Raw genomic sequence first — 26278 nt, forward strand, 5'->3', positions numbered from 1 at the left:
TGATTCTCGTTGCTGGTCTCTTGAGGGATCTACAAGTGGAAGCTAATCAGTGGGAAGCTGTGCTTTTAAAAAAAAAAATGCTTAGAGAAGGTGCTAAACAATATTTTTCATAACCGCTGAAATCTGATTGGAGTTCATGTTTACAGTAATGAAGCGGAGAACGCGCCGTCTGTATCTTCTGTCACCTTGTCTGACAAGCTGTGAAGTGCTCCGTGACGCTTCAGATGTTATAATTATACACTCTCGATCCGCGCACAGTGCCGCTGGATCCCTCTGTACTCTTACGCCCAGCCTATACGGCAAGAAGCACCAGAACTAGGCACTTACATGAGCGAGAGCACAACAGCATTAAGGAAAACACACTCCAAATTCTAAAATGCTGTGATTATGGAAAACACTTCTCTGGCAACTGCTGCCATGAATTTTAAGAACCTGCGCTATCTGTGGCAGCCATCTGAGGCCACAATGTGTGATATTTTTTAATGTGGTTTTAAAATGAAACTTCCTTCAATGATAAGTTTAGTCCTTCAGAGTGTGGAAGGAGTGCTCAGGGACGAGTCTTCCCTCAGGTCCACCTCACGAGGAGCGCAGATCTGACCTTAATCACAATTTTGGGCCTCCTGCTATGCTGCGAATTAAATCAGCCCTATCCCCGAGTGTGTGTGTGTGTGTGTATGTGTGTGTGTGTTAAGAGGGCAACACCATATGGCCAGACTGATCATTAGGGAGGCTGCCGGAGGCAAAAACCGCTGGAGCTGCTCCCCATACACACATTTACACACACTCGCAGTTACACGCACACACTAAGCTGCTCGGTGAGTGTCACGACAGATCGTGCTCAGAGGCTGTGACGGACCGGTGCACTTAAGCTTTTCCTCAAACACACATCGCATACACACACACACACACTTCGGTGTCGTAATGAAGGTCCTCCATGTCTCCACAGATGGTGTTTGTCTCCTAAAGTCTCCTTGGTGCCGGTAAACAGAAAGCAAGCCGGACCCAGACAGACCTGCCTCTGGGCCCTGAACATGCAGCTGTGTGCATGTGTGTGTGTGTGTGTGTGTGTGTTTACCACATCCATGTGTGTATTGGCATTTCATCATCACGTTATCAAGAGAGCAGAGGAGAGAACAAAAGAGGACAGGAAAGGAGAGGTGGAGGAGAAATGAAGAGAGGGACATGAAGAACAAATGAATCATCCGAAAGAAAAAAAAAAGGAAAATAAAAGACAAGAGGAGCAAAAAAAACAGGTGTGTTAAGGAGAGAGAAAGTGAGAAGTAAGAGGAGGTGTAACAATAGAAACAAGGATATAACGGAGTAGTCTGAAAATCACAGAAGAGGGGTGTTGATGAAGATTAGAAGGATTTGTATTCTTTAAGATTTTTGATGATACAGATAGATGAAGTGCTTCCTTTGTTGTGACAAGAGAGGCAAGGAGAAAGAGAAGGGGGAGAAAAAGAGAAGAAGATAAATCAGAGTCTGTGAAGTGTCAACATTTAGGGTTGAAAGTGAGTCTTTGGTCCAGGTGGGGTTGTGTAAGTATCCGGAGGTCTCGTTTGCCTGAGTGTCAGTAAGCCGGAGCGAGAGACTGTTGCTCGGCGGCGATGCAGACGTTGTTTTCGACCACTGCGGTGAAGAGGGAGCTCAGCCCGGAGGCAGAGATGTGGATTTACCAGTTGATGTTTGTTCCAGTCGGCAAGAACAAGGTTGCGAATACAGTTAAGTTTCCTCCTCGGGTTTCTGAACTCACCCTCAGAGACGTAGTTAAGAGTTCACGCAGAAGTCGCTCCTCCTTCCTTTAAACCAAGGCGACTGGGTCATGTGATCCAAGCTGCCTTAGTGTGCAGGTTTCTGGGCTCTTATCTCCCCTTACCTGCCACTGCCTCGAAAGAAGGATGAATATGGTTTGACCAGCCGTTATTTGTGCTCATGATTTTGTTGAGATGTCACTCTTTACCCACAAACCGTAAATTGGGGACAAAAAAGCAATTCTGTGCTCTATAAATAATAGTCTTTATGGGTTTAAGGCTCAAATTTATCTCAAGCTAAATGTGCAGGACATTGCTTCAACTCAATGTCCTCTTAAGTGATGGAAGCTTGATTATGTGTGTTGGTGGGAGAGAGAGAGAGATGAAGTACGAAGGAAAGCAAGGCGTCTAATGAGCCCCACTGTGAGGGAGATGCCTGTTTTTCTCACAAATATTTGATATCTGCTGCCGCTGTCCACACAGGGTGATCAGTGTGTGCTTGTGTGTGTGTGTGAGTCCACTGCCAATCAAACTTTTTTCTTGCCGAGGCCAACATTGTTCAAAAAGTTTATTTCGCAAATAGGAGCTCTGACAGACAGCTCGTGTGGTATTTGATGCTTTGGAAGGACTTTACTGTTTTCATTATCATTAGCTGCTGTCCAGCTGCCCCTCTGTCTGTCCAGACGTTCGTCCGGTTGGTTTCTCGGTCAACGGGATTACTGGGAAACACAAACGAGAAACTGGCTTGTCGTATAATATGGACGTGCCTTTCTTTTTTAATCAAATTCAATCAATAAGAAAGTGTAAATATCCATAATGTTATTCAGATGGGACGCAGCCAGAAAGTGGACATTGTCCTTGAAGGTGGAGATATGAGCTTCCCAAGTGAATTATTGTTTCTGGGTTTTTGTTTTATGCCTATTGTAGTCATCAATCACATTTTTAAAACCTGAACTCAAAACAACTCCTCCACTGCCAGAAAGATCTGGGTCCCAGTTTTTAGTTAATCAGTGTCTGAACCAGCATGTTCGGCTCCGACGCAGCAGAAACCATAGAGTTATAGAGAACTGGAAGACCAACCTAAGTAAAGTTCTTGCCTAAAATAAGATAAATAAATTGAAAAAAGAGAATGCTGGAATTTACTGGATTTCCACTTGTCCATAACGGATCCTATCTGAATGAAAAACAGAGACTAGAGAAAAGGGGAGGAGTCAAACTAACCCCTTTGCAGTTCGGCTGTTGTTTCAGCTTGGGTCACTTAAATAAAGTAAAAAAAAAGTTGCAAAGAACATGTTTTTTTCTTGTTGTGGAGCATATTTCTGGTCCCTCCTCTGTTCTGTCTTTGTGGGTTCAGTCAATTGCTGCCATTGCTCGCTATGAATGTGCTGGACTTAACAGACTTTGTAGAAAAGCACCTAAGAACCGGTCGATTCACCCGCTCCGATCCACTAACGGTTTCTTTTCCATCCAAAGTGGTAACGCCGACCTCTGTGTCCTGCAGGCGCCAACGCCAAGCTGCGCTATCAGATCACGTCGGGAAACACCATGGGCACCTTCGACGTTGAGCCTGAGGTGGGAACCATTTTCGTGGCTCAGCCTCTCGACTACGAGATGGAGCAGCGCTACGAGCTGCGGCTGGTCGCCTCCGACGGGAAGTGGGAGAACGAGACGCTGGTGGTGGTTCAGGTGGTCAACCGCAACGACGAGGCGCCCGTTTTCAGCCAGACCGAATATCATGCCGCTGTAACGGAGGAGCTGACTCAGCTTCCTGTGTTCATCCTGGAGGTAAGACCATGTCTGTGTGACGATGGAGAAAATCAGTGAACAATCAAGCAAAAATACATTTAGTGCTAAGAGAGAAGAGCCACGATGAAGCCATGAAGCTTCACTGCAGAAGCAGATATAGAAAGTATGGCTGGACTTGCTGACAGTTCGGTGGATTTCTTCTTCTCTTTTTTTTTTTTTTTCTGTCATGCTAAATTTTGTGTTATGAGCACCGATCAAATGTCCTGTGAGTCCAGATGAAACTCGTTACAAGGCAAACATGAGAAAGTTGCACCTTCCAAACACATCTTCAAGATGAAGGAGGCTGTTGTGAGTTTATGTGAACAATATGTGGAAACGTATTGGATTTAATGCGGACAAATCCAATAGCGTCGGTTACGCTCCAGACACGGCGGGGAATTAGCCCGGAGCGACACGTCCGCGGAGATCCGGTGTCCACGTGCTAACACATCACACATGCATGACGGCGTTTAACGCAACATCAGCTGATGGAGACGCCGAGATTCCTCAAGCCGAAAGCCTCCCGACGGGAAGTGCCCACCATCCGAAAAGTTACCTCAGAGAAGTCAGAGTCGACCTCCTTCCTCCGCGGCTTTCATCCACCTTTCGTCACGCCTATCTCCGGTAATTCACAGTAATATGCATGTGCCGCCAAGCTAAATCAGATTAAAAAGGTGGAAGCGCGTCTAGGAGGGCAAGGAAGTAATCCCCGTCAGAGAGGCATGTGTCATCGAGTCCTCCGCCCGGGCCTGCTTCCCCTCGCCTTCTGGAATTGATTTGATGTGCGTTCGGTTCCTCTCTAACGCTCTCAATAGTTTTTCAGGCGCGCGGCAGCCGGGCCCTCCCTCAACGCGCGCCGCTCTCAGCCCCGTATACTAATACAATTCAGCAGATAGCGAACGGAGGGGAAAATCCAATTTGAAATGAATATTTTTTTATTTTTGCCTCACCTGTGCGGCAGCCTCCTCTGCGGTGCCGCAACTGCTCATCTTCAATATTGTGTACCTGCGTCACGTTGTCAGGAAATGCAAAGAGCCAACATGGGGGAGGCTGCAGCAGAGGGGTGGGGTGGGGTGGGGGTGGGGGTGGGGGGGGGGACTTCAAAGGCTTCTGTAAACAAACCCTCCAGTGAGAAAAAAGAGGAGAAGAAAGGGTAAAAGTGTACTTTTTTTCCTGCTTTTGTCGACATCTATTAACTTTTAATTGCATTGTGTGTGGCGGTGACAGATGTGAGAGCTCGTCTCGCCGCCGCTGCTCCTGTCCCCTCGTTCAGAGACAGAGATAGCGGGAAGGCAGGTTAATTAAGCAAACAGGACAAAGCAACAGAGGAATGTTTATTCCTGTGTTGTGGAGTCCCTGTGTGAAGCAGGGGCAGCAGGCAATCAGCTCCCTGCCTCTTGTCCTATTTGTTGGGCTTGACATTTGTACATAATGAAAAAGCAATTCAGCTTGTTTGATAAGAAACTTGGTGCTGTGTAAAAAGAAAAAAAAAAAAAGAAAGAACAAAAAGCAATAGTTTCTTCAAAGACGGAAGAATATTTTTGAACTAGAGTGAAAAGTCGGGGCGGCTGCTTTGACCAAGTTGTCACAACATATTGTGAAAGAAGTACGAATAAACCCACTAAAAATATGAAGAATGTGCTCACATATTACATGTTTTAAATTTAAAAATAAAACTGTTAATGATGCCCAAGTTATTAGCTCTTTTGTATGTCTTTGAACTAAAATTATACACATTTTTTTAAATGAAGAGGTGTGAAACCTTCAGACAAGCACACTGTGGATGATATGTCTGAATATTTCCTTGAGTTGTAAGAAACCTCTTTAAACCCAAGCTTAACATTTACTACAAATTTCAACACGTTTTCATATTGTGTTTAAAAATGGATTCAAAGTCACTGATGAGGCGACAGTTACTGTGCTGAAATTTTAATACTGAAATTTAATATCTGCTACTCTTTACATTTCTTACCTTCAGTGTTGCTCAACAAATTTTTGAAATGTCACAGTCATTAAAGAGATGTTTACTCTTGACAGCTGGAGGTTTGATCAACATTATAACAAATATGAACACTGCCATCAAACTCTCAAACTGTTTAAACAAGCAGATTATGATCAACGGATCAGGGATCTCGTCACCCTCTTCCTAGTAAAGTCTAGATTAGTTTGTCATACGACAGACTTTGCAACCATCATGTCCGTGCAGCAGATATCTTTTGATTTAAAAGTAAATACATTTTATGAGTTCTTAATCGCTGAACTCTTAAAAATCACACCGTAAGTCCTCCCAAAAAAAAAAAAAAAAAAAAAACCCTATGTTTGCACTTTCTTGTCCAATGTTTTAAAAGGTATTCTATTAACAGTTCACAGTAAATTGTCCTGTATGACTTGGTACTTGAGTTTGTGTGCGTCTGTGTACGATGAACTCATGGTGATTTCCGTGTCTTGGTTCAGGTTTCGGCCACAGATCCAGATCAGGAAGCGGACCAAACTGCTCTTCGCTACTTCCTCCACGGCCAGGGTGCTGGCGGCGAGTTCACCATCGACGAACGCACCGGAAGAATCTACGCTCAGCGTCGCCTGGACCGCGAGGAGCGGCCCGCCTGGAGGTTCCTCGTCCTCGCCACGGACGAGGGGGGCGCCGGGCTCACCGGATTCGCCGACGTGCTTCTGGAAGTGCAAGACGTCAACGACAACGCGCCTTTCTTCCCGTGTCCCGCTCTGGAAGTCGACGGCTGTTTTGTTGGCCAAGTGCCTGAAAACTCTCCTGCGGACACCTCCGTGATGGAGATGCGCGCCATGGACCTCGATGACGCCAACGAGGGCAAGAATGCCGTGCTCACCTACAGCATCATCAAGAACATTCGCAACGAGATCAACCTCAACCTGTTCTCCATCAACGCCTCCACGGGGACCATCTACACCGTGCTCCGTTCCCTCGACCGGGAGACAGAGGACCGGTATCTGGTGGTGGTGGAGGCCCGGGACGGAGGGGATCTGGCCGGCACCGGAACAGCCACAATCATGGTCTCAGATGTGAACGACCATCCGCCCGTCTTCACTCAGAGAGTCTACAACGCCCAGGTGAGCTCAGCAACACGTCTTCTCATTGTAGGTCAGTGATAATAGATCATTAACCTCTCTGTGTGTTTCTATCAGATGGCCGAGGACCTCGAGGTGAACAGCGAGGTCCTCGTAGTTTCTGCCACGGACGGGGACGAGGGGGAGAACGCCGTAGTGACCTTCAGCATCGTCGGCGGCGACGAGGACAGGAAGTTCTTTGTGGAGACGGACAAAGTGAACAGACGCGGCGTGGTAAAACTCAAGAAGGAGGTCGACTTTGAGAAGCCCCATGAGAGGATTTTCAACTTAACCCTGAAGGCTGAAGACGCAGACTTCTTCAGTCTGGCCTACTGTCTCGTTCAGGTAGAGGACGCCAACGATCACGCGCCGGTTTTTTTCCCACAGTTCTACGAGTCACCGACTATGTCTGAAGATGTGCCTGTGGGGACGATTGTTGCACAGGTTACAGCCTCAGACCTGGACTCTGGCCAAAATGGACGTTTCACTTACAGCATTTCCAAAGAATCAGACCCTTACGGGCAGTTCCTGGTGGACCAGTCTGGATGGGTGGTTGTAGCCGATTCTTTGGACAGAGAGAAAATCTCGCAGCACAGGATCATGGTTCTCGCAACAGATGCTGGGACTCCGCCGCTGACTGGCACTGCCATCGTCATGGTAGCCATACTGGATGTAAACGACAACGGGCCGGAGTTCGAGGTGGCCTATAAGCCCGTCGTCTGGGAGAACACAGCGGCTCCCCAGGTGGTGCGAATGAACGAGACTTCTCTGCTGCTGTACGCCACGGACCGCGACACGTCCTCCAACGGCGGCCCGTTCTCCATACGCCTCCTCCTGCTCACCTCGGACGCCACCAACTTCAATTTGACGGACTTCCGTAACGGCAGCGCGTCCGTCACGGCCCTCCACACCTTCGATCGCGAGCGGCAGAAGGAGTACCGCCTCCCTATTCTCATGATTGACAGCGGCTCTCCTCCAATGAGCTCCACCAGCACGCTGACCGTTGTCATCGGCGACAGGAATGACCATCCACACTCACCTGGACACACAAACTTCATTGTCTACAGTTATGAAGGTAGGTTTTCATATTTAACATTTCACTACTATGTAGTTCCTGTGTATTTAATTTATTTGGACTTATTTCATTCATTAAAGAAAACAGCCATTTGACCCATGCACAGGGATAGAGAAGCTCTAGAACATCCATCAATTTATCTCCAATTTGCATGCAAGAGTCATTGGTGGAACATAACGCTGCCTCCATTTTTATGCGAGCTGTACCTGCAAATCTCTTTTGTGAAATTAGCCTGAGGCTTTTCTCTCATTTAGTGAGAGAATCAAAGTGAAGCGATGTAAAATACTAGTAAAGTAAAAGCTCACTGATAAAGCCTTTTGCAGCGTTTGATTGTTCAAAAAAAGATTCTCAAGTTGTTTAGGATTTGTTGATTCCTTTCATGCTCTTTTCAAAGTACATTGCTTGTAGTTTGTGAGGTTTTTTTTTTGTTTGTTTGCATTTTTTTTCTTAGTTTTAATCTCTTCAGGAACTGGTTTTGCTGTTTTATTCAATTTTTCTGTAAAAGTGAGCACTTTCCACTTCACTGAGGCAGTTGAGGTTAGTCCGCCTCGCTCAAGCAACATCTCACAGAACATTTGTCATTCACTCATAATTGATTGTCCCAGCTCACAGTTCGGAAACCGGTTTGCAGGATTCAAACGGGCTTCTTTCTGATCACAGATGGACTCATGTAAGTTTGGGTCCATGAGTGTGTCCCCCCCCCCCCCCCCACCGCCATCTCCTGAGTGCTCTGTGATCTGTGTGGTTACTGTAGCAGTCACAGTCGACTGCTCTAACTCACATCACTTATTTAACGTTTCATACCATCTGTCAGCCTGCTGTAATTTGCTGGAAAAACTAAGGTTTTCTGTAATGTATTTTTAGTGGATTCCCTCTCCGGGGCCTTTCCACATGAAAGTACATTAACCCACTAATACGAATCCATCACGTACCTCAACAACATGCCATGAAGCAAACAATTAACTCCAGCTTAAAGTCCCAGGTTTGACGGGCACATAAACAGGAGGCATTTTTAAAAGGCAGCTGATTTCACGGCTAAAGAGATTACAGTGCTGTGTTCAGCTTTTCTTTTTTTTTTTTTGGGACGAGGGGGGGAAAAGACTGCGAGAGGTTCTAATGTGTGCTCATCTTCCCGCTGTGCCGCCAAACCACCAAACCATGACCATGCGTGCCAATGAGGCGTCACCCGTCGCCTTATCTCCTCAAAGAAGCTTCCACATTTTCCTCTTTTCACTCTTAATAGTTGGCTTGTGCCACGGGGATTTCCTGTACTCCAAACTAATTCCATTCAAAAGTAACATTCTTTTTTTTTTCTTTTTTTTAATGTGTCTTTTACCTCCTCTCTCCTGACAGGTATTCTCCCGACGACAGTGCTCGGACAAGTTCAATCCCCCGACCTTGATGACTGGAGTGAGAAAGTGTACCGGTTTGAAGGCAAACCCAGCAGGTACTTTGATCTGTAAAAAGGCTGAAAGATGATCTGCAAGAAGAAGAGTGATGCAGATGAAAGTGGAGATGGACATGTAAAAGTCTGACTTATGAGGAAAAATGAGGTTAAAGAGATCAAGGCCAAAAAGTGAGAGGAACAGAAAAGAGGACTTAGGGTGGGCATTCCTGGTCCGGGAGGGCCGCAGCCCTGCATGTTTTCCATGTCTCCCTGCTTCAACACAGCTGATTGCAATGTGGGCTTTCTGCTGGACTTGGCCATGAAGCTTCATGAGATTCAGGTGTGTTGAAGCAGAGAGACGTGGAAAACATGCAGGGCTGCAGACCTCCAGGAGCAGGAATGCCCACCGCTGTTCGAAATTCTCCCAGAAGTCAAAGAATAAAGTTTATTCAATTGATTTGAATCAAAATCACAATACTTTTGTTACACGGGACAGTGGTAACCTTCAGATAAACCTGTAATTGCATGCAATTGTGCTTCTAGTGTATAAACTAGTTTCAAGTTGCAGAACTTTAATTGCGTTCCAGGTGCCTCTAAGCATGAAGCATTTTCAATGAAGGGAAAAAATGAAGTTTTATGAGTCGATCTCAACAAAACCAGAACTCAATCTTTCCAAAACCATAACCATAAAGATCTCCTTGCTTTGGTTCGCTTTTTAAGTAAAAGAAAAACATTATTAAAGGACACCACAAGTTAAGCAGGCTGTTTATGCTAATATGCCACACAGCATTCTTATAAACACAACTTTGAGTCCTTAAAGTTACCCATGAGTTTATCCAAGAGATACCATTCTGAAGGGTCTATTTTTTTTTATTCTGCTCTGAAAAATGACTGCAGCTCAGATTTCTATGGTATGTGGCAAGTTGAATGAAATATTACTTCACAATTGAAAATTACTCTCCAGCTCTCACTATTTCAATCAGTGATATTTCAATCACCACAAGTTAAATCCAAGTTAATTAACTTATGTCTTTTAATTAAAAACCTTGGTAAATAAAATGAAAAAGTAATCCTCATAGGGAGATTATACAAGAGTGATTTCAAAAGTGGAGGATTTCATTTCCTGAGGAGTGCTGAAAGCTGAGTGAGACATTGGTGTTGTCATCCGGACCACCTACAGTATAAACATGCGTATTTTCTGTTGGTTAGATTTAGATAAAAGCGTGCGGAGAATGGCAGATGTAAGGCGGCTTCAGGGTGTGTTGGAACGAGCAGAGAAAAGATTCCCTCCTAAAGTGTCCCCTCTCATGTGACACGCAGCAAGAGGTGGCACGAGGAAAAGGATTGAAAATAAAAGAGCTGCACGGGAGCTGACGGATTTACAATGGAGAGGAAGAGACAGTACAAAGGTGCGGCGCGACACGGAGGAGAAAAGAATATCGGGACAGAGGAACAGGCAGTTTGAAGGGAGAAACAAAGAAAGTGTGAAGGAGAATGAAAGAGCTGAATATTGGAAGGAGAGAGAGATAGAAACGGGGATGTGACTTGTCAGGAACAGTGCTATTAATACTTCATAACCAGAGGTATTGAAAATTCCCAGTGAAGCACAGCGAGGGCGCGCTCATTTTGTTTGATGAGGCGAGGCTCCATGTGGACGCACTGAATGGAGAGCCTGATTGCGCTCCCTGCCACCTTTCCTTCTAACGAGATACCTATAAGGAGGGACGACAAGCGACGACAAGAAAGGGCCGAGAATAAAGGAACCACCAGAGAGAGAATTACCATAGATACTCCTGAACCGCCGCGCCTCATCACCGCGCCCTGCCGATCGGTGTTTGCTCACAGTAGGGATCGGGTTTACGTTGAAATTTATTTACATATAGAAAAGAAACAGCCAGGAGGACAATAGGAAGAAGTAGAACATATTCAAGTGAGGTGACGAAGCCCTGGTGGGCCAGGAAGAACATGTCAGCTCACAGGAAGTCAACAGCAGCAGCTTGTTACGAGAACAGACGAGGAGGAATCAGCATCCCGCCTCAGCCGACAGTCTTTTGTTTGCAATTGATCTGCACATTATACCTTCTCATTACCGCTGTCAGTGGATCGCCGTTTGCAGTCTTCAAAGTGTCGCATTACGGATTAGGAGACGACGCACAACGAGTTTCAGCCGCAGCCTTGAATGCAGATTTCGACCCAGGAATCGTTTCGGTCTCGGTTCAGCTTTGGTGAATCAATTGGTCTGGTCCCAGCGCTGAAGGTTGCCGCAGCGTTAAGAGGTTAAACAGTTACATGAGCCAGTGGCACGTTCTGTGGATCAGGGTCAGGATCGATTCCGAGGCGCTGCGGAGCAGAACGTGCTGAAGGTCCCCGATCAAGAACAGAGAAGTCCTTTCTAAGCAGGATTTTTTAACACAGATTAAGAGGTTGCATGAAAAATTTAATGAGTAGAAGCACTAAACCAGACTTATAGCCGATGATCTCAGACTCATCTAAACTGCTGCCTACCACAATTAAACATGTTTTGAACATATAATTCTTATTTTCATTATGGAAAAAAAAGACAGCACTCTGCTGATGTCCATGTGCATCAGTGTGCGTTGTGATGAAGCACAATATTTAATATGCATCAACTGTCCAGCAGATCTGCTCTCCTCATCTGGATTATCTGTCTGTTCTGATCACTAAAAATTTTGTGTCATGAACCTTCAAGTCGCACACTCAGTGAGAACAAACTGAACTTCTGATGTCTTTGTTCTAAATGTGACCAACACATGTGACCTGGTGTAGTTTTCTTCATCATCACCAAGTGGGGTGGCCATCTTTCTTTAAGGTGAAGAGGGAGATGATTTTCATCAGCATGCTTGCGACCGTTCAGTACTCACACTCTCCTATTCCCTCTCTCTTTCTCCGTTAGGTTGTTCGGTCTGAACCAGAGCTCCGGCCAGCTCAGTATCAGGGAGGGAACTCCCCCCGGATCGTACCGCCTGCAGGTGCGCGTCTCGGACCCCACCTGGCCCGAGGTCACGTCCACGGCCCAGGTGGACGTGGTGGAGCTGCCACAGGACGCCCTGCAGCACGCCGCCTCCATCCGCCTGAGGAGTGAGTCCCACACTGAAACACCGGGTCTGTTTGGACACGCTTCCAAACAGCTTAACACAGTGACACAGACGCACTCTGCACACCCCTCAGTGGTTGTCATGGTAACTGTAATTGATGAGGTACGGTGTTACATATACCAGAGTGCCGTAGGGTCCCAGTTTCATTGCTGTCAGCTCCCCTCGGCGCCATCAGTACCAACAGGGAGGCATGATGGGAAAAGAAATCCCGCTCTTCTGTCTCCCTCAGCTTTCCCTGTTAGTTCCTCCTCTTTCCCTGATGGCTTGCTTCTTTCATTTTTGTAGAAATATGTGCCTATATGCCTGTTTTTTTTTAATGAAGTTGGTACTAAATAAACCTGTTAATCCTCTGCTTCTCCCTCCAGACCTGACGGTGGAGCAGTTTTTCAGCACTGCCAGCGGAGGTGAGGAAAGTCGTTTCTCACGCCTGGGTCTGATGTTGGCAGAAATCCTGCAGACTCTGCCAGAGAAAGTCCAGATCTTCTCTGTGAGCAGCGCTGGCCGGCGGGGCGACAAGGCGCTCGATGTGTGGTTCGCCGCCCACGGCTCGCCGTACTACAAGGCTGAGAAACTGCACGGCTACGTGTCGGCAAACAAAGCCAAGGTGAGGAGAGACTTGCATCTCTGAGTTATGCAAATGTATGTTACGTTTAATTATGTAAATCACTTCATATTTCAAGAAACAAGCTGATAATAATTTCCTGGCATCCGTTATTTTCTGACTCTGCCTGAAAGGTCTCGGCCATCGTTTCAGTCTTTTTTTAGGCAGCGCCAATTACAACACAGTCGTCTCAAGGCACTTAACATAATAATAAAATGGAGGAAAGAAAGCACTGGTGACATTTAAGAGAAGCAGCTCCCCTGGGGTGGCTGTGGCTCACTTGATCAAGCTCGTTTGATTCCCCCTTCTTCAACTTACCATGTGTAAAAGTGTCCTTGGGCAAGGCACTGAACCCTAACTGTTTCCCACCGGCGTGCAAGAAGCTTGCATAACAGCCATCGCCAGTGTGTCCGGGACTGTGTGAGTGAATGGGCGAATGTGACAGAGCAGGTTCATTTTGTTGTTCAGTTGATGAAATGTGCAATACAAATCTATTTGATCTATTTTGACCATAATATACAGCGATGGCAGCTGTTAAACTTAACTGTGGTTGCATTTATGGATAAAAAATACTAAGTAAAAAATGAAGCATACAGGGGATCAGTTCAAGGAGCAATCAGTCAAGTCGGGAACTTATAGTTTTTCAGTCAAAAATGCAGGAGATATTTTTATTTAATCTAAAATAATTTCTTTACTGCGAATGTCCTCATTACAAATTAATTCAAATAAACCCACGTTCACCATATCAGTCTTGATTAGGTTTTTAATCAGTTTCCAGTATAGACTTAACTATAAAAAAACCATGATTTACCTGTTTCGGGCACAGCATTGACGTCCGAGGTTCAAAGCATTTCTCTGTCTACTCTTTTTATATCCCCTTCACTTTTTATCGTTTGCAACCAAGGCAACATCATTTCAGATTTTTAAACAGTTAGATGAATGCGTGGGCGGGTGGGCGGGTGTGCAGTTTTCTGAATGTACTGCTTTCCTGGAGAAATCTTTTTCACATTTTGCTGGCGCAGCCAAAATGATAAAAGATTTATTTATTGATTGATTGATATTAGACGACTCAAAAGCCAAAACTCAATTTCTTCTATTTAACTATGCATCTTAGAAACTCTCCAAACATAAAAGTCATTCTTCACACTTGTTTTATTGCAAAAACTCAAAATCAAAGTACCTTAAGAAAAGTAATAAATGCACATCAAGAACATGCACGTTCCACACGATGATGCCGAGAGAATGGACTCAATCTAGTTCGCGAACCATTACACCAGTTTACATGACATTAGCCATTGAAACCCCCCAAAAAGAAGGGCTCCCTCACTCCCTTTTCAGCAATAAAAAGCATTGCAGTCTTCAAATTAGTGGAGTCAGTCTGCAGTGTGAAAACCAAAACGAAGTAAACTTCTAAATATCTCGAGACACCAGGTTAATGACACACTAATTACACATCATTTCACCTTCACAGTCACATGTTCGCACATTTACACATGCAGTTCAGCAGCAGTTAACACTCACACTAAGGTTAAAACCGGGGTTTCACATTGAACCGTCCGGGATCCACGCTCACATGTGCACGTGCGGACTCGTCTTCCCCATTTGTTGCGAATTCATATAAATATTTCAAATCCATTAAAAGCACAAGAGCGTGCTGCTAATCTGAGCTCTGCTCAGTGACAGACAGGAGGATGACGATGGTCAGCGACCCGTGTAAACACACATGTCAAACACACACACTGCGCGCGCACACCAAGCAAGGTCATATTCCAATATCAAAACTGTCAGCTGTCTCGTAGCGGATGTTTCTTTAATAAGACTGTAAAAAAAAAAAAAAAAAACAGCTGTAGCAGTGCTAAATGAATAAATAGGAGAGGATAAGGTTAGGTTAAAAAAAATCAATCATTAAATACATAATACAAATAACAATTAAAAATTCTGAAAGAAAATTATTATGTGGCATTATTATATTAAAACAAACTCTCTGATCATAATATTGCTTCATCCAGAGGGGTCGAGAGTAGCTACTGGAAAAATGCACTCAGCTACATAGTTTGATTATAATCACTTGCAAATATTACTCAAACTGAAAATTTACTTCAGGAACTTTGTGAACAAATTTAGAAATAAAGTAGGACTTCGGGCTTTGAGCAGCAGCCAGATGTTGTGACCGCGTTGCGCGTACGCGCAGGTCGCGCCGGTATGCTTCATATTTCATCAGAGATTCGACCTTTCGTGATAAAAATGCTGCGAGATTTGCTGAGTTTGCTTTCCATTCTGGTGATGTTTTCTCGGAGCTTGTTCATGCACCACTGTTTGGTGCATGCTTTTGCAGTTGTTATTGTGGTCATGTCATCCATAAGCCGTCTTCTTGGAGAGGGTCAGAGCTCACTGTCCAATCGCTGACCTCCAACCACCCGCCTTGACAGTCGGATGATGAGTTCTATCGCCACGGTGATAGGCCAGTGGTGAGCAGTGTGGGGCAAGTTAATTATAGTTGCTAGTTAATTTTTTTTTAAAAGTTACAAGAGTGAGAATATTTTAAAAGTACCTAGCATATTAACTAGCATTTTTCTCTGATAGAAATGTATCATTTTCCTTAAAGAACAAAAAACGCTATTTGTTTTAACCGCTGTTGTATATTGCATGAGAGCACCATGCGCCTGTTGTAGTTTCATTGTTGCAACACTTATTTGTCAGTTGAAGGTCTTGTTCTATTGTTCTTTTTTCAAAAGTATAATCACAAACACCAAAAAAAAAATCACAATCACAGCATCACAAACTGTTCAGTATAAACAACAGTCCAAAGCACGCAGCGAGATTAAACATAGCAGGTGCATCGCATGTCAAAGGAGGAAAGCACGTCTTTAATTAACTCAGGTTGAAGGGAAAAGCACCTCTTCTGATTTACAACATGAATGTCAGATAAGTACAAAGTCAGTACAAAGAGAAAAGACAATGTTGAAACTGGCTCCGCCGCCAAAAACCGAAGCCCCGCCTGGGGAGTGTAAGTCACTGTGGATAAGAGTGTCAGCTGAATAACTAACCTCCATAAAAAGAAATACACACAGTTGGAGAGCGACAGGAAACCCCGAGGGACCCTGATGAAACCCTCTCACCCATAAAGACAAAACGAGTGAAAAGAATCAGGATGACAAGCAGGGAAACGGGTGAATTTGGCAACAGAAAGCAAATGACAGCAAAACTTTTTAACAGGGAGGGAAAATGACAGAGAAACACCAAAGTGCATATTTAACATTAAGGAAAATAGAGAAAAATTCGGATATCACTGGCGCAGGTACTCATCAGATCAAAGAGCAGCTGTCATTCCCTGAAAAGCCTGAATATGTTCAAACAACCACTTCAATGCTGTTAGCTCCTTTATTCTTCTTTTCACAGCAGTTTTAGTTTCGCTCGGTGTTGTTGCACTTTTCAGTCTCTTTCACTTAGTTTTGGCAGAATTTTGATCCCCTGCGGCAGTCGTTCTCAAAATGTGGGGCAGGGCCCCCCTGGGGGGCGCCAGAGAGCTGAAAGTACAAGTAGCAGTTCAGGTTTAAATGATGTTGACCCTCCGGCTGTGGCCAACTGTTTATTAAAAATCCCCCAACCTTTTTTTGCTTTTTCTGTCATTCGTTTGTACTGCTACCAGTGAGCTACTACCCACAACCATTTTGATGGTGGTTATGATTTGTAAAGTTAATGCTTCAGCTTATTTCTAACTCTGTTGTCTTGCATTGCTTTGTTGTGTGCAGTTGGAGTCTGGGTTGGGCGTGCCCATCGCTCAGGTGGGGGTGGACGACTGTCCCTTCACAGACTGCAGCCATTCCGGAGGCTGCAGCACTGAGGTCTCCTTCGGCCAGGTCCCGGCGCCTCTGAGCTCCGGTAATCTCTCCCTGGTGTCGCTGTCGGCCTCCTCCACGGCGCGGTGCGGCTGCAAAGGCAGAGAGGCGGCCCACCTGGCCTGCTCGGCTTACCCCACAAACCCATGCCTCAACGGGGGCACCTGCCAGGACGGCCCCCTGGGATACCGGTAGGTGACGGCAGACAGATGTAGAGACAGGAAATGCAGGAACTCAGTTGTCGGCTTGCAGTAAACCCCAAAATGCCTCCATTAAAACTGAGCTGCGATAAACACACAGTTGTAATAAGTGAAGTTTTCCATCATAATGAGATTCTGTGAATGGTTTGTCCTCACTGTTTTCTCTGCAGCAGCTCTGCGTTTCACCTGCCGGCGCTGATTAGGAGTCTGCTGGTCGTCTCCGGCAGACTCCGGTCCTGAGCTGCGAGATTCACCATCTGAAGCTTTCGCAAATTCACATTTTGTCAACTGATTAACTCCAGGCAAATCTGTCAAACATTTTAAAGATTTAATTAGAGAGGCAGGAGATCATTCTGGGGGTGATAATCCTCTAAAACAGCCTGTTTCTGGCGGCTCGCGCTGTCGTTGACTTTGTTTTTTCACATAATTATCCTGGTTTAGATATCTGATGAAACATTTCATTTGCTAAATGTGACAGGTGGTTTCTTCGCTCCCGAGCTGTTTGTCTCTCCTAAATAATAGCTTAAAGTGTAACTGAAGCAAGGAAAACCTCTCTCTGCCCTCCAGATGTAAGTGCCCCCCCATGTTCGACGGCCCCGAGTGCCAGCAGACGAAGCACAGCTTCGGAGGCCAGGGCTACGCCTGGTTCCCTCCCATCATGCCCTGCTTCCACAGCCACATCTCTCTGGAGTTTCTGACCGAGACGGCCCACGGGCTGCTGCTCTACAACGGGCCGCTCGGCCACGCCCGCTCCGGAGAGCAGGAGGACTTCATAGCACTAGGTGAGTTCCAACACGCTGCCGGTGGCATCCACCTTTCATCTGTCTGAATGCAAAAAAAAAAAAAAAAAAAACACCAGCATCCCTTTACCCTCTCGTGTGGAGCCGACCAGATTGTGATAATGAATGTAGTTACAGCATGTAGTCAAAACATTTTTGTCATTAAGAGATCCATTTTTTTTGTTTTGTTTGCATAATTTGGTCAGTTTTATTCAGATAAATAACAACTTGGATGTTTCATGAATTCAAATTGAGCCTCACGGGCTGCGTCTACAGAACAAACAGCATAGTCATGGTTTTTAAATCCTCAGAGGCCTGATAGTGACGCAGATAAAGAGAAGGTTTATTCTGATGCTGGAGCTCAAGGAAAGGTCAGGAGACTGACTTTTGAGCCACAATATTTCCGTGTGGAGGTCTTGATAACGATATCTATTGAGGAAAATGACCCAAATATACATAAAGCACAACTTTAATGTTGGACCTCAAACTAGATTTATGATTCAAATAAACATTAGGAAGGAACTTTCACTGTCACCAGTCACTCAGTCAGTCAACTGACTTATACTCACACACAATTATGAGTCTAATTGACATAAGAAACAAGAAAATATAAGACAAAAACTATTTTGAAATATTCAGATTCACTGGAAATCCTTGTAAAGTACAGTGATTTGTATAAAGATCCAAAGCTCTATTTCTCTACTTTCTACTATTTTTATCTTTTTTTGAATTATGTAGTTATCATGAGCAGTCTAGGAGATAAAGTTATGAGACATATAAATGCCAAATTCTATCAACAAAAATGTTATAGGAATAAAACAGTTACTGTTACAATAGATATCATTATGTGTTGTTTTCATTGAAAGCTGTGAGTTTGTTACAGGTCTAATGTGATTGTATCTGTTTTGGTGAACTCATGCTTGTTTCTAATTCGAGTTGTCAAAGAAAGTAGTAGAAAATGAGCATCGTGTCATGATTGAATCATGTTAGACAAACAGAGTAATCACCTGGCAAACAATCACATCACATGAGAAGAGAAATATCTTTTTGGTTGATCTTTTTAAACTTAAACTTTTCTGCCTCGTCTGGTCTGAACTAAGCCGAAGATCCTCCTGAGAGTTTCTGCTTGTGACTCAGTCTGCTGCTGCAAGAACATTAACAATGTTTCTTTAAAAAAGAAAAAGAAAAAAGCTTGTGCTTGAAACATCTTTCTTAACTCTTAAGCTCTATAACAAACAACCTAATCTCACAGTGCTGTTGGGAGCAAGCAGCAGCTCGTCCTTTTCAGCGAATACAAAGTGTTCATCAAGCGGCTGCTGTAAAGACACTTTCTCAGTGGATGAGGAGCTTCATAAACTCTAATGTCAGCTCCCAGCGGTCCTCATGTGGCGTTAACGGATTAGCCTGCGTATGGCCTTTCAAACACTTCTTGCATAATCTCGTGGCATTAAAGTTATGTAATTATTGAACCCGGGCTGCAACCGCGTGCGTCTCGGGAGGGCAAAATCAAAAGTGGTCGCAGCATTGATCTCTCTCAACCGTTTTTCACTTACATGTTCAATAATGTGAAGCGATCGGGTCTCACACACACACACTGGCACACACACGACAGGGCAGGGACAGCAGCTAAAAGGACATTAGAGGATATATTCACTCAGGGAATTGATGGCGAAGGATTTCTGCAGTTGTTGATGGGATTCAGGAGCTTACACAGCAATACAGTGAAGTGCTGTTGGAGCATGCATCAAGTTTTCAGACCCTCGAAGCAAATGTGTTGGTTTTACTCAGTGAAACATCATCATCAACACGTAGAAAGTGAAAAACGTGCACTTCTCTGAAGAGATCCAAGCCTTTTTCACTATGCAGAATAAGAGTCACAGACAGTAAAATGAGGAAAAACTTTAAATTTTAAATTTTAAGAAGAAACTTGGGATGTGGAGAATAAGACTAAGGTTATGAAAATGTTAATAAAGTTGAAATCTTAAAGCTGGCTTCTCCTTTTTATGAAAAATTCCTTATAAAAACCATATTAAACTTGATTTCCAGAGGTTTGACTGTAATCTCAAAAGCCAAATGACGTTACCCTTTGTTTTTTCTCACCATGCACAATAAAAGGACATTTAGAAGCACTTAGTGAACAAATATTCAAAACAGCTTTCATACAAAACCAAATGATTCAAAAGATCTTCCACACGCATCATTAAAAACCATCAGTATCAATGAGCAGCTGTTAAAGAAAAACTGTGACTGCATGTGTTGAATTATATTTATGAAATTAAAGCTCTGATGGGGAAGAAGGTCTTTTGCTTTTTTACTCTCCCTTTATTTTTTTTTTCTTTAATGTGGTCTCAATACCACTATAAGCACCACTTCACTTCACAAGTGTAGGATTATTATTTTCAGGAAAACTGTTTCATGGTTTGTTTGTTTTTTTTTTTTTTTATTGCTGAGAAATATATAAACAAATCAGTGTTGAGCATTTTATTTTCCAGAGTTGAGAAATGGGGTTCCAGCTCTGAGTATAAACCACGGATCAGGGACCCTCACCCTGCAGCTCCCACCCAAATCCATCATCACCGACCGACGCTGGCATCGCCTGGATATCATCAGTGACGGAAAGGTGAGACCAGTGTCGACAGAAGACACATAAATGGAGAGACCAGTATATGAGATGATAGGGTTGCAGGATTCACTCCGCAAGACGCCCGTGTTGATCGGCTCCTGTTGTGTTTGACTTTGAGCTGTGGTGTGTTTTATCATTGCTGTGTTTAGACTGTGCAGCTGATCCTGGATCAGTGTGGCGGTGTGTCTGTGAATGAGCTGGAGGCTGTTGGAGGCGACGCCCGGGAGACGGACAAGTCAGGCTGCAGAGCAGCCGGAGAGACGCCTGGAAACCAGCGGTAAGAAGAGCAGACCTGGAGACGCTGAGCTCCACATCACTGCAGAGAAGAATACAGAGTCTGTTTAAACAGATCAGAAATTCTCATCTCAACTATCATCCTTCCTGTTTTTACCACTCTTCAACTTTCACCTGTTTACTTCCTCCTCTTTTTTTTATGTTGACCTCCTCCTTCTTCCTCTGTCTTCCTCCTCCTCCTCCTCAGGTCCCTGAATGTGTTTCAGCCTCTCCAGCTGGGCGGTGTGAAGGAAATGTCCTCCCACCGACAGTACCGCAGCTTCACCGGCTGCATTCGCAACCTGGTTGTGGACAGTCAGGTAGGATCAACTTGTGTGCACATGTCTACTCGTATTATTTATTTTTGTGGAACATACAGGTCATGCAGTGGTGAGAATAACTCCTGGGTCCATGTCGGGGCTGGGGAGCCTTTCTCTGAGGATCCTTGTAGCAATCGATAAAGTAGTAGTGGCCAACTACAGAATTATTTCGGCAGTTTTATGTGTAATAAAGCCAATAACACAATCAATTGGCAAAATACCAATTTCTGATGAGATAAATATGCAAAAACTAAAATGTGTATATCTTTATTTCCATGGCAGGCAGTCCCACTTATGTATTTAAGCCTGCTGTATAACATTTTATAAAATTTTGTTTGCAAAATGCATTTATATTTTGGCTCAAAGGTCTTACTTTACTGGCAAATACTTATGCTTTGGGCTCTGATAAATTAAAAAAAATGCCAGAATTATTGCATTATTGTCAAATATTGCATTAGTGATCATTATCACATTGTTAATTTCTACAATCCTGATTTCCTTCCTTATTTCTAAAACATGCATTTCAAGTCTTACGGCTTTTTTAATTACTCTAAAGCTAACTCTCAGCTAAATGTGTTGAAAGTAAGAGTGTGGATGGATGGATGGATGATGCATTTCTTTGCACAGTATCATTATAGACGTTGATCTGCCTTTAAGACAAAAAGCCCTCATAATAATAATAATAATAATAATAATAATAATAATAATAATTATAATGAAGAAGAAATTTGAACGTGAATATTTGTTATCGTACAAAACCAAACTAATCCTGGGAGACACGGTAAAGATTATCAAGTGTGCTTGAAATAAATACATATATATGAATGCGCTGTCCTAGGAAATGATAGAAGCAGGACTCAAGTGTTTCTGTGTACCTTTCAATACCACCAGAGCTCATGAGCATTTCGTGTGTGTGTGTGTGTGTGTGTGTGTGTGTGTGTGTGTGTGTGTGTGTGTGCGTGTGTGTTTTCTGGTTTTAGAAAGCAGTTTTAACATCTGTAGGTCTGCATCTGTGCGTGTTTGTATATGCATGTATTCAATCATTCTCCTCAGTGAATTTTGTGTGTGTGTGTGTGTGTGTGTGTGTGTGTGTGTGTGTGTGTGTGTGTGTGTGTGTGTGTGTGTGTGTGTGTTTCCTATCGCCGTGTGCTTGCGTACCGCGGGGGGACGGTGGTCAGACAGATGGTGGTCTGAGCCTGGCTCATGTGCCAAGGCCAGCGTAACAACATCACAGCCCAAAATGTAAAATAAATGAAAAGAATCTCCCTGGTTCTCCTGGAGTCGAGCAAGCTGCCGCGGTTCCTCTGCTGCTCAGCAAAAAAAAAAAAAAAAACAAACCTCAACAACCTCCCTAAGATCCCCGAATATTCCCCAGGAAAGACTTCAGCCAACTTGTTAGATGAAAAGATCTGGCGGTACGTTAGCATCGGCCTTAAAACTGCTGCGGCTCCGGCTGCCCGCGGTCTCTTGTGCCACAGGGTGTTTCATGTTGTCATTTGGGAGGCTGGTATCATGTTTTCACTCGTTAGCATCACACACCACCAAAGACAGCTACCGCCCTCAAACGGAGGTCAAGCTTTTGGCATCGCAGTTAGCGTCTGGTTCGGAGCTCAAGTGGTTTATTTAGCTCAACACAGTTTCACTGTTCAGCCAAATGCAGCACGAATTTCTCTATTCCTGATTGTGTCATTTAAAAGATCACATTACAATTTACAAAAAGTCATATTTAATCCATCTTTATTTTGTAGCAGTTTTTATTCAAATGGAAAATGTCAGATTTATACAGTGAACACAAAAACAATAACCCAATCTCCCAAACACACTCACTGGGACTTAATTTAAAATCAAGGCAGCAAAGCGTGAGGAGGGCTATCTCACATCTACAGTGAGGAAACACTACAGCCACTGCAAGTCATTTAAAGGACAAAAAACAAGATAAATATGATAAAATAAAATAAAATTAATAATGTGAGTCGTTAAAATGATGGATGGGTAGATGGATGAAAATGAGTGAAAAGACATTGAAGAAACCAGTAAAATGTACAAAGAGTAAGTCGATGAGAAATAGTTGGTAACGAAAAGTTTCAAAACTAATAAATAGAATTAAGGAATTAAAAAAATTAAATAAAATTTCAATCGAGCTATAAAGAAAAACAGACACTGCACTTGATCTTGAAGGGAACATTCTCATTGTGTGCACAAACAAATTTACAACTACCCTGTTTGCTTCCTTTTGAAGGTCGTCAAACTGACGACCAGAACACGAGCAGACAGACCCTTATAAGCCCAGAGCTCCAGGTGACTGCAATCATACAGTCAGGCACAGGTGAACCACATCAGGGCAGGGAACAGCAATCAGACATGAGGAGAGGAAGCTGCAGAGCTTGAAACACAACGCCAAGTTAGAAACCACCACAAAAACACAGGATAAATCATAAACCATGACAATTGATTTTGCTTGTTGAGAATTTCTGAAATTTGTGAAATGATTGCAATCTATGACAGTTATTAAACAGCATTTATGTGTTGATTTCCTCTTTTGTTTTTGTAACATGTTTGTCTCACCACAGATGTAAAACACAATAAGTCCACTTGTAAAGCTGTTACATCTGATAAATCATACTTCGGGTGTTTGTTTATGTGTTTGTTCTTTTAAATGTCACATTATTGTTCAGCTAAAACTTGTGGTCTGTGGCTTTGGTTAGTTTTACATTAGAAATGGCGTCCAAAGATGTTTATTTACTAAGTGAGCAGAAGTCTTGAATTGTCCTTCAGCAACATTCCATGGTTGAATTCTTTTCAGTAAGGTGTTTCAGTGAGTGCTGTACAAAGCAATAAACTCATGCTGACAGAGAGGTATTCAAACATATAACCAAGCAACTGTATAATGTACAAACCCAACAAGTCAAAGCCTCGCCAGACCGACAACTGAACAACCCCCTCTGCACGATGAAAATGGATTTCGAATGTTGAAAACAAACAGGCTATTCCGACATAATGTTTCTTCTGATGCACTGTATTTGACATTATTGACACAAAATACAACTAAATCTGAAGCAACTCACCTGGAGTAATGAGAGTTTGAGGGTTCTGTGCAGTTAGCTGTTCCTCTTCTGGACCAAGGCTTCAGATTTTGTTCCTGGGATCTGCTGCTCTCTTACCTCTCTGAGTGCTCCTACTGCTACAAGAACCACGTTAGGTTTAACTCTCCACATCTGTTCCAGTTGTTCTTTCAACCCCTGGTACTTCTCCGCCTGTGTATGTTCCTTCTTTGTGATGTAGCCAGCTCTCTTCTGTTGCTATAACGGTTGGTTGGCCAGCAGCTGTTTGTCAGTCTGGACGCTGAAGTCCCTCAGACCCTGAGCCCTATTGTTCTCAGTCACCTCTGGAAGGCTGTCCCTCTGGGATTTGGTAGTCTATGCTGGGTACAGACGCTTCTGTCCATTATCCCAGCCACTTGGTATTGTCCTCCATGTTTACCGCTTGCATTTTGCACACTGCTACTATGTGCTGGACAGTCTCTGGGGCATCTTAGCACTCTGCCAAGATTAGTGCATCTCTGTTGTCTGTCAGTGCAGCAGTTTATAACCATCGGTAGGTCTTCCTGATATCAACCATTTCCTCTATCTGGTAGTAGCACACGCCATATAGGGGCTTGTCTCTCCATGTTACCTGCTCCTATTCATTCTCATTTGTTTTCTGCCATCTGAAGCATCCACTCAGTAGCTTTCGGGACTGTCTTCCTGATGTATTCTTGGATTTTGGATGATTCATCCAGGATAGTGGCTCCAACACTCACTAGTCCTCAGTCTCCCTCGTTTTGCTTGTCGTATAGTCTCAGGACTTGAGGTGAAACCCTCCATGATTTGATGCCTGTGGCTTCTATCTCCTCCTTTGGCCAGCTTATCATCCCATCTGGGTATCTGATGACTGGCAGTGTGTCCATGTTGATGGTCCGGACCATTCAGTTGACTGTTTAGGACTTGTCCCATTGTCTGGTTGTGGTTGACTTCCTTGCCGCCACCTCATGGTTTCTGTTATCCTGCATGATCCTGAGGTACTTGTAGTTATTCTGGATATCCATTATGTTGCCTTCTTGTAGGCAGGCACCATCAGTTCTGATCATCCTGTCTCTCTCCGATACCATCAAACCACATCTGTCTTACCCGAAGGGCATCCCGATGTCATTACTTTCCCACTTTCTTGATCTTGGCGTACAGCTTTAGATCATCCTTGTAGAGTAGGTGGCTGGTTGTAGATGTGGTTGATAGATACAGCTTTGGGGAATCCAGTATGTCTTCAATGTTATCTTTAATGGTTACAGATTTTTCATTGGAAAGGTTTACAAAGTCATTTCTACTCAAAGTTAAAGGGATATGAGCTTCGACAGAGCTGTGCTGAAGAGAATATATAGAATATATAGATAATGGACTAATATTCCCCTGACTTTCAACATCGGGAGAGAAAAACACCCAGATTGTTCCAGTGTTCTATGAGATTCACATTACTGGTATCAAGAACCATTTCCATACCTGAGCTTTCACAAAACCAGTTTCAAAAAGAGACATGTAAAGCCGCTGGTACGCCTCCTTTTCCTTTGTCTCTGTAATTAGAGCTGGTTTATTGATTACTTCAGAAAAATCGAAACACGTATTTTGAGTTCCGGCATTTAAGGTGGACTGACAAACCATGAAATGTAAGCAGAGGACGGCTGCCACCTGAAAACAATAGACCCGTTTGGAAATTTGCGGCGTGTCAGATTCAGTCTTGTTGCATTTCAGACTCAAAAGAGGAAAACTGCGTCTCACACTGGCAGATTGTTGAATGCAGAAACCGAGTTTCTACTTGACACACGTTTACAAAGCATATGCGAAGAAAAGGAAGACATTATATTTGTAACTCCCTGTGTGTGTGTGCTCCCCCTTCCTTCCTCAGGTGTACGATCTGGCGTCTCCAGGTGAGAGCGTTGACAGCAGCGCCGGCTGCAGGCTGACCGACGGGGTGTGTGTGACGGCGGCCGGCCCTTCGTGTGGCGTGCACGCCTCCTGCCTGGCAGACTGGGGCTCCTTCAGCTGCGAGTGCCACCCCGGATACACCGGGCACAAATGTGACAAAGGTGAGGGACATTTTCAAAATAAATGATGTGAGGGTCATCAGCTCATAGCTGTAAGGTTCAGGCAACTTGAAAACATGAAGACGTCGCCGCATGCGGGCAATTTCCTGAAAAAGAGTTTCAAACATGTTTTTTTTTCTCGCCTCCTCACAGCAGTGCCAGAGTTTTCCTTCAGCTCGGGCAGCGTGGTGCGTTTCCAGCTCAGAGGGGGAGGCAGCTCCCGACGCACCAACGTCCAGCTGCTCCTCCGGACCAGGGCCTCCGCGGGGACCCTGCTCTCCATGATGTCCCGGGAGGCCAGCGAGTACATCGCCCTGGAGGTCAGTTCATCCATC

The 26278-nt window shown here is 44.1% G+C and overlaps 1 protein-coding gene across 1 annotated transcript in view; it reads left to right on the forward strand.

The window, feature by feature from the left end:
• The window catches only part of LOC115396690 (neural-cadherin), a 124725-nt gene that overhangs the window by 93574 nt on the left and 4873 nt on the right, over window positions 1-26278 (forward strand). Inside the window, exons 17-29 of the mRNA XM_030102674.1 lie at window positions 3253-3536; window positions 5991-6620; window positions 6696-7692; window positions 9046-9139; window positions 11994-12178; window positions 12561-12799; window positions 16549-16826; window positions 17403-17617; window positions 20107-20234; window positions 20387-20514; window positions 20719-20830; window positions 25766-25946; window positions 26097-26263. Of these exons, the coding sequence (XP_029958534.1) occupies window positions 3253-3536; window positions 5991-6620; window positions 6696-7692; window positions 9046-9139; window positions 11994-12178; window positions 12561-12799; window positions 16549-16826; window positions 17403-17617; window positions 20107-20234; window positions 20387-20514; window positions 20719-20830; window positions 25766-25946; window positions 26097-26263 (3638 nt within the window). The remainder of the gene's footprint in view (window positions 1-3252; window positions 3537-5990; window positions 6621-6695; window positions 7693-9045; window positions 9140-11993; window positions 12179-12560; window positions 12800-16548; window positions 16827-17402; window positions 17618-20106; window positions 20235-20386; window positions 20515-20718; window positions 20831-25765; window positions 25947-26096; window positions 26264-26278) is intronic.

This window comes from Salarias fasciatus, chromosome 11 (genome assembly GCF_902148845.1).
Source record: "Salarias fasciatus chromosome 11, fSalaFa1.1, whole genome shotgun sequence".
NCBI classification, from domain to species: Eukaryota; Metazoa; Chordata; class Actinopteri; order Blenniiformes; family Blenniidae; genus Salarias; species Salarias fasciatus.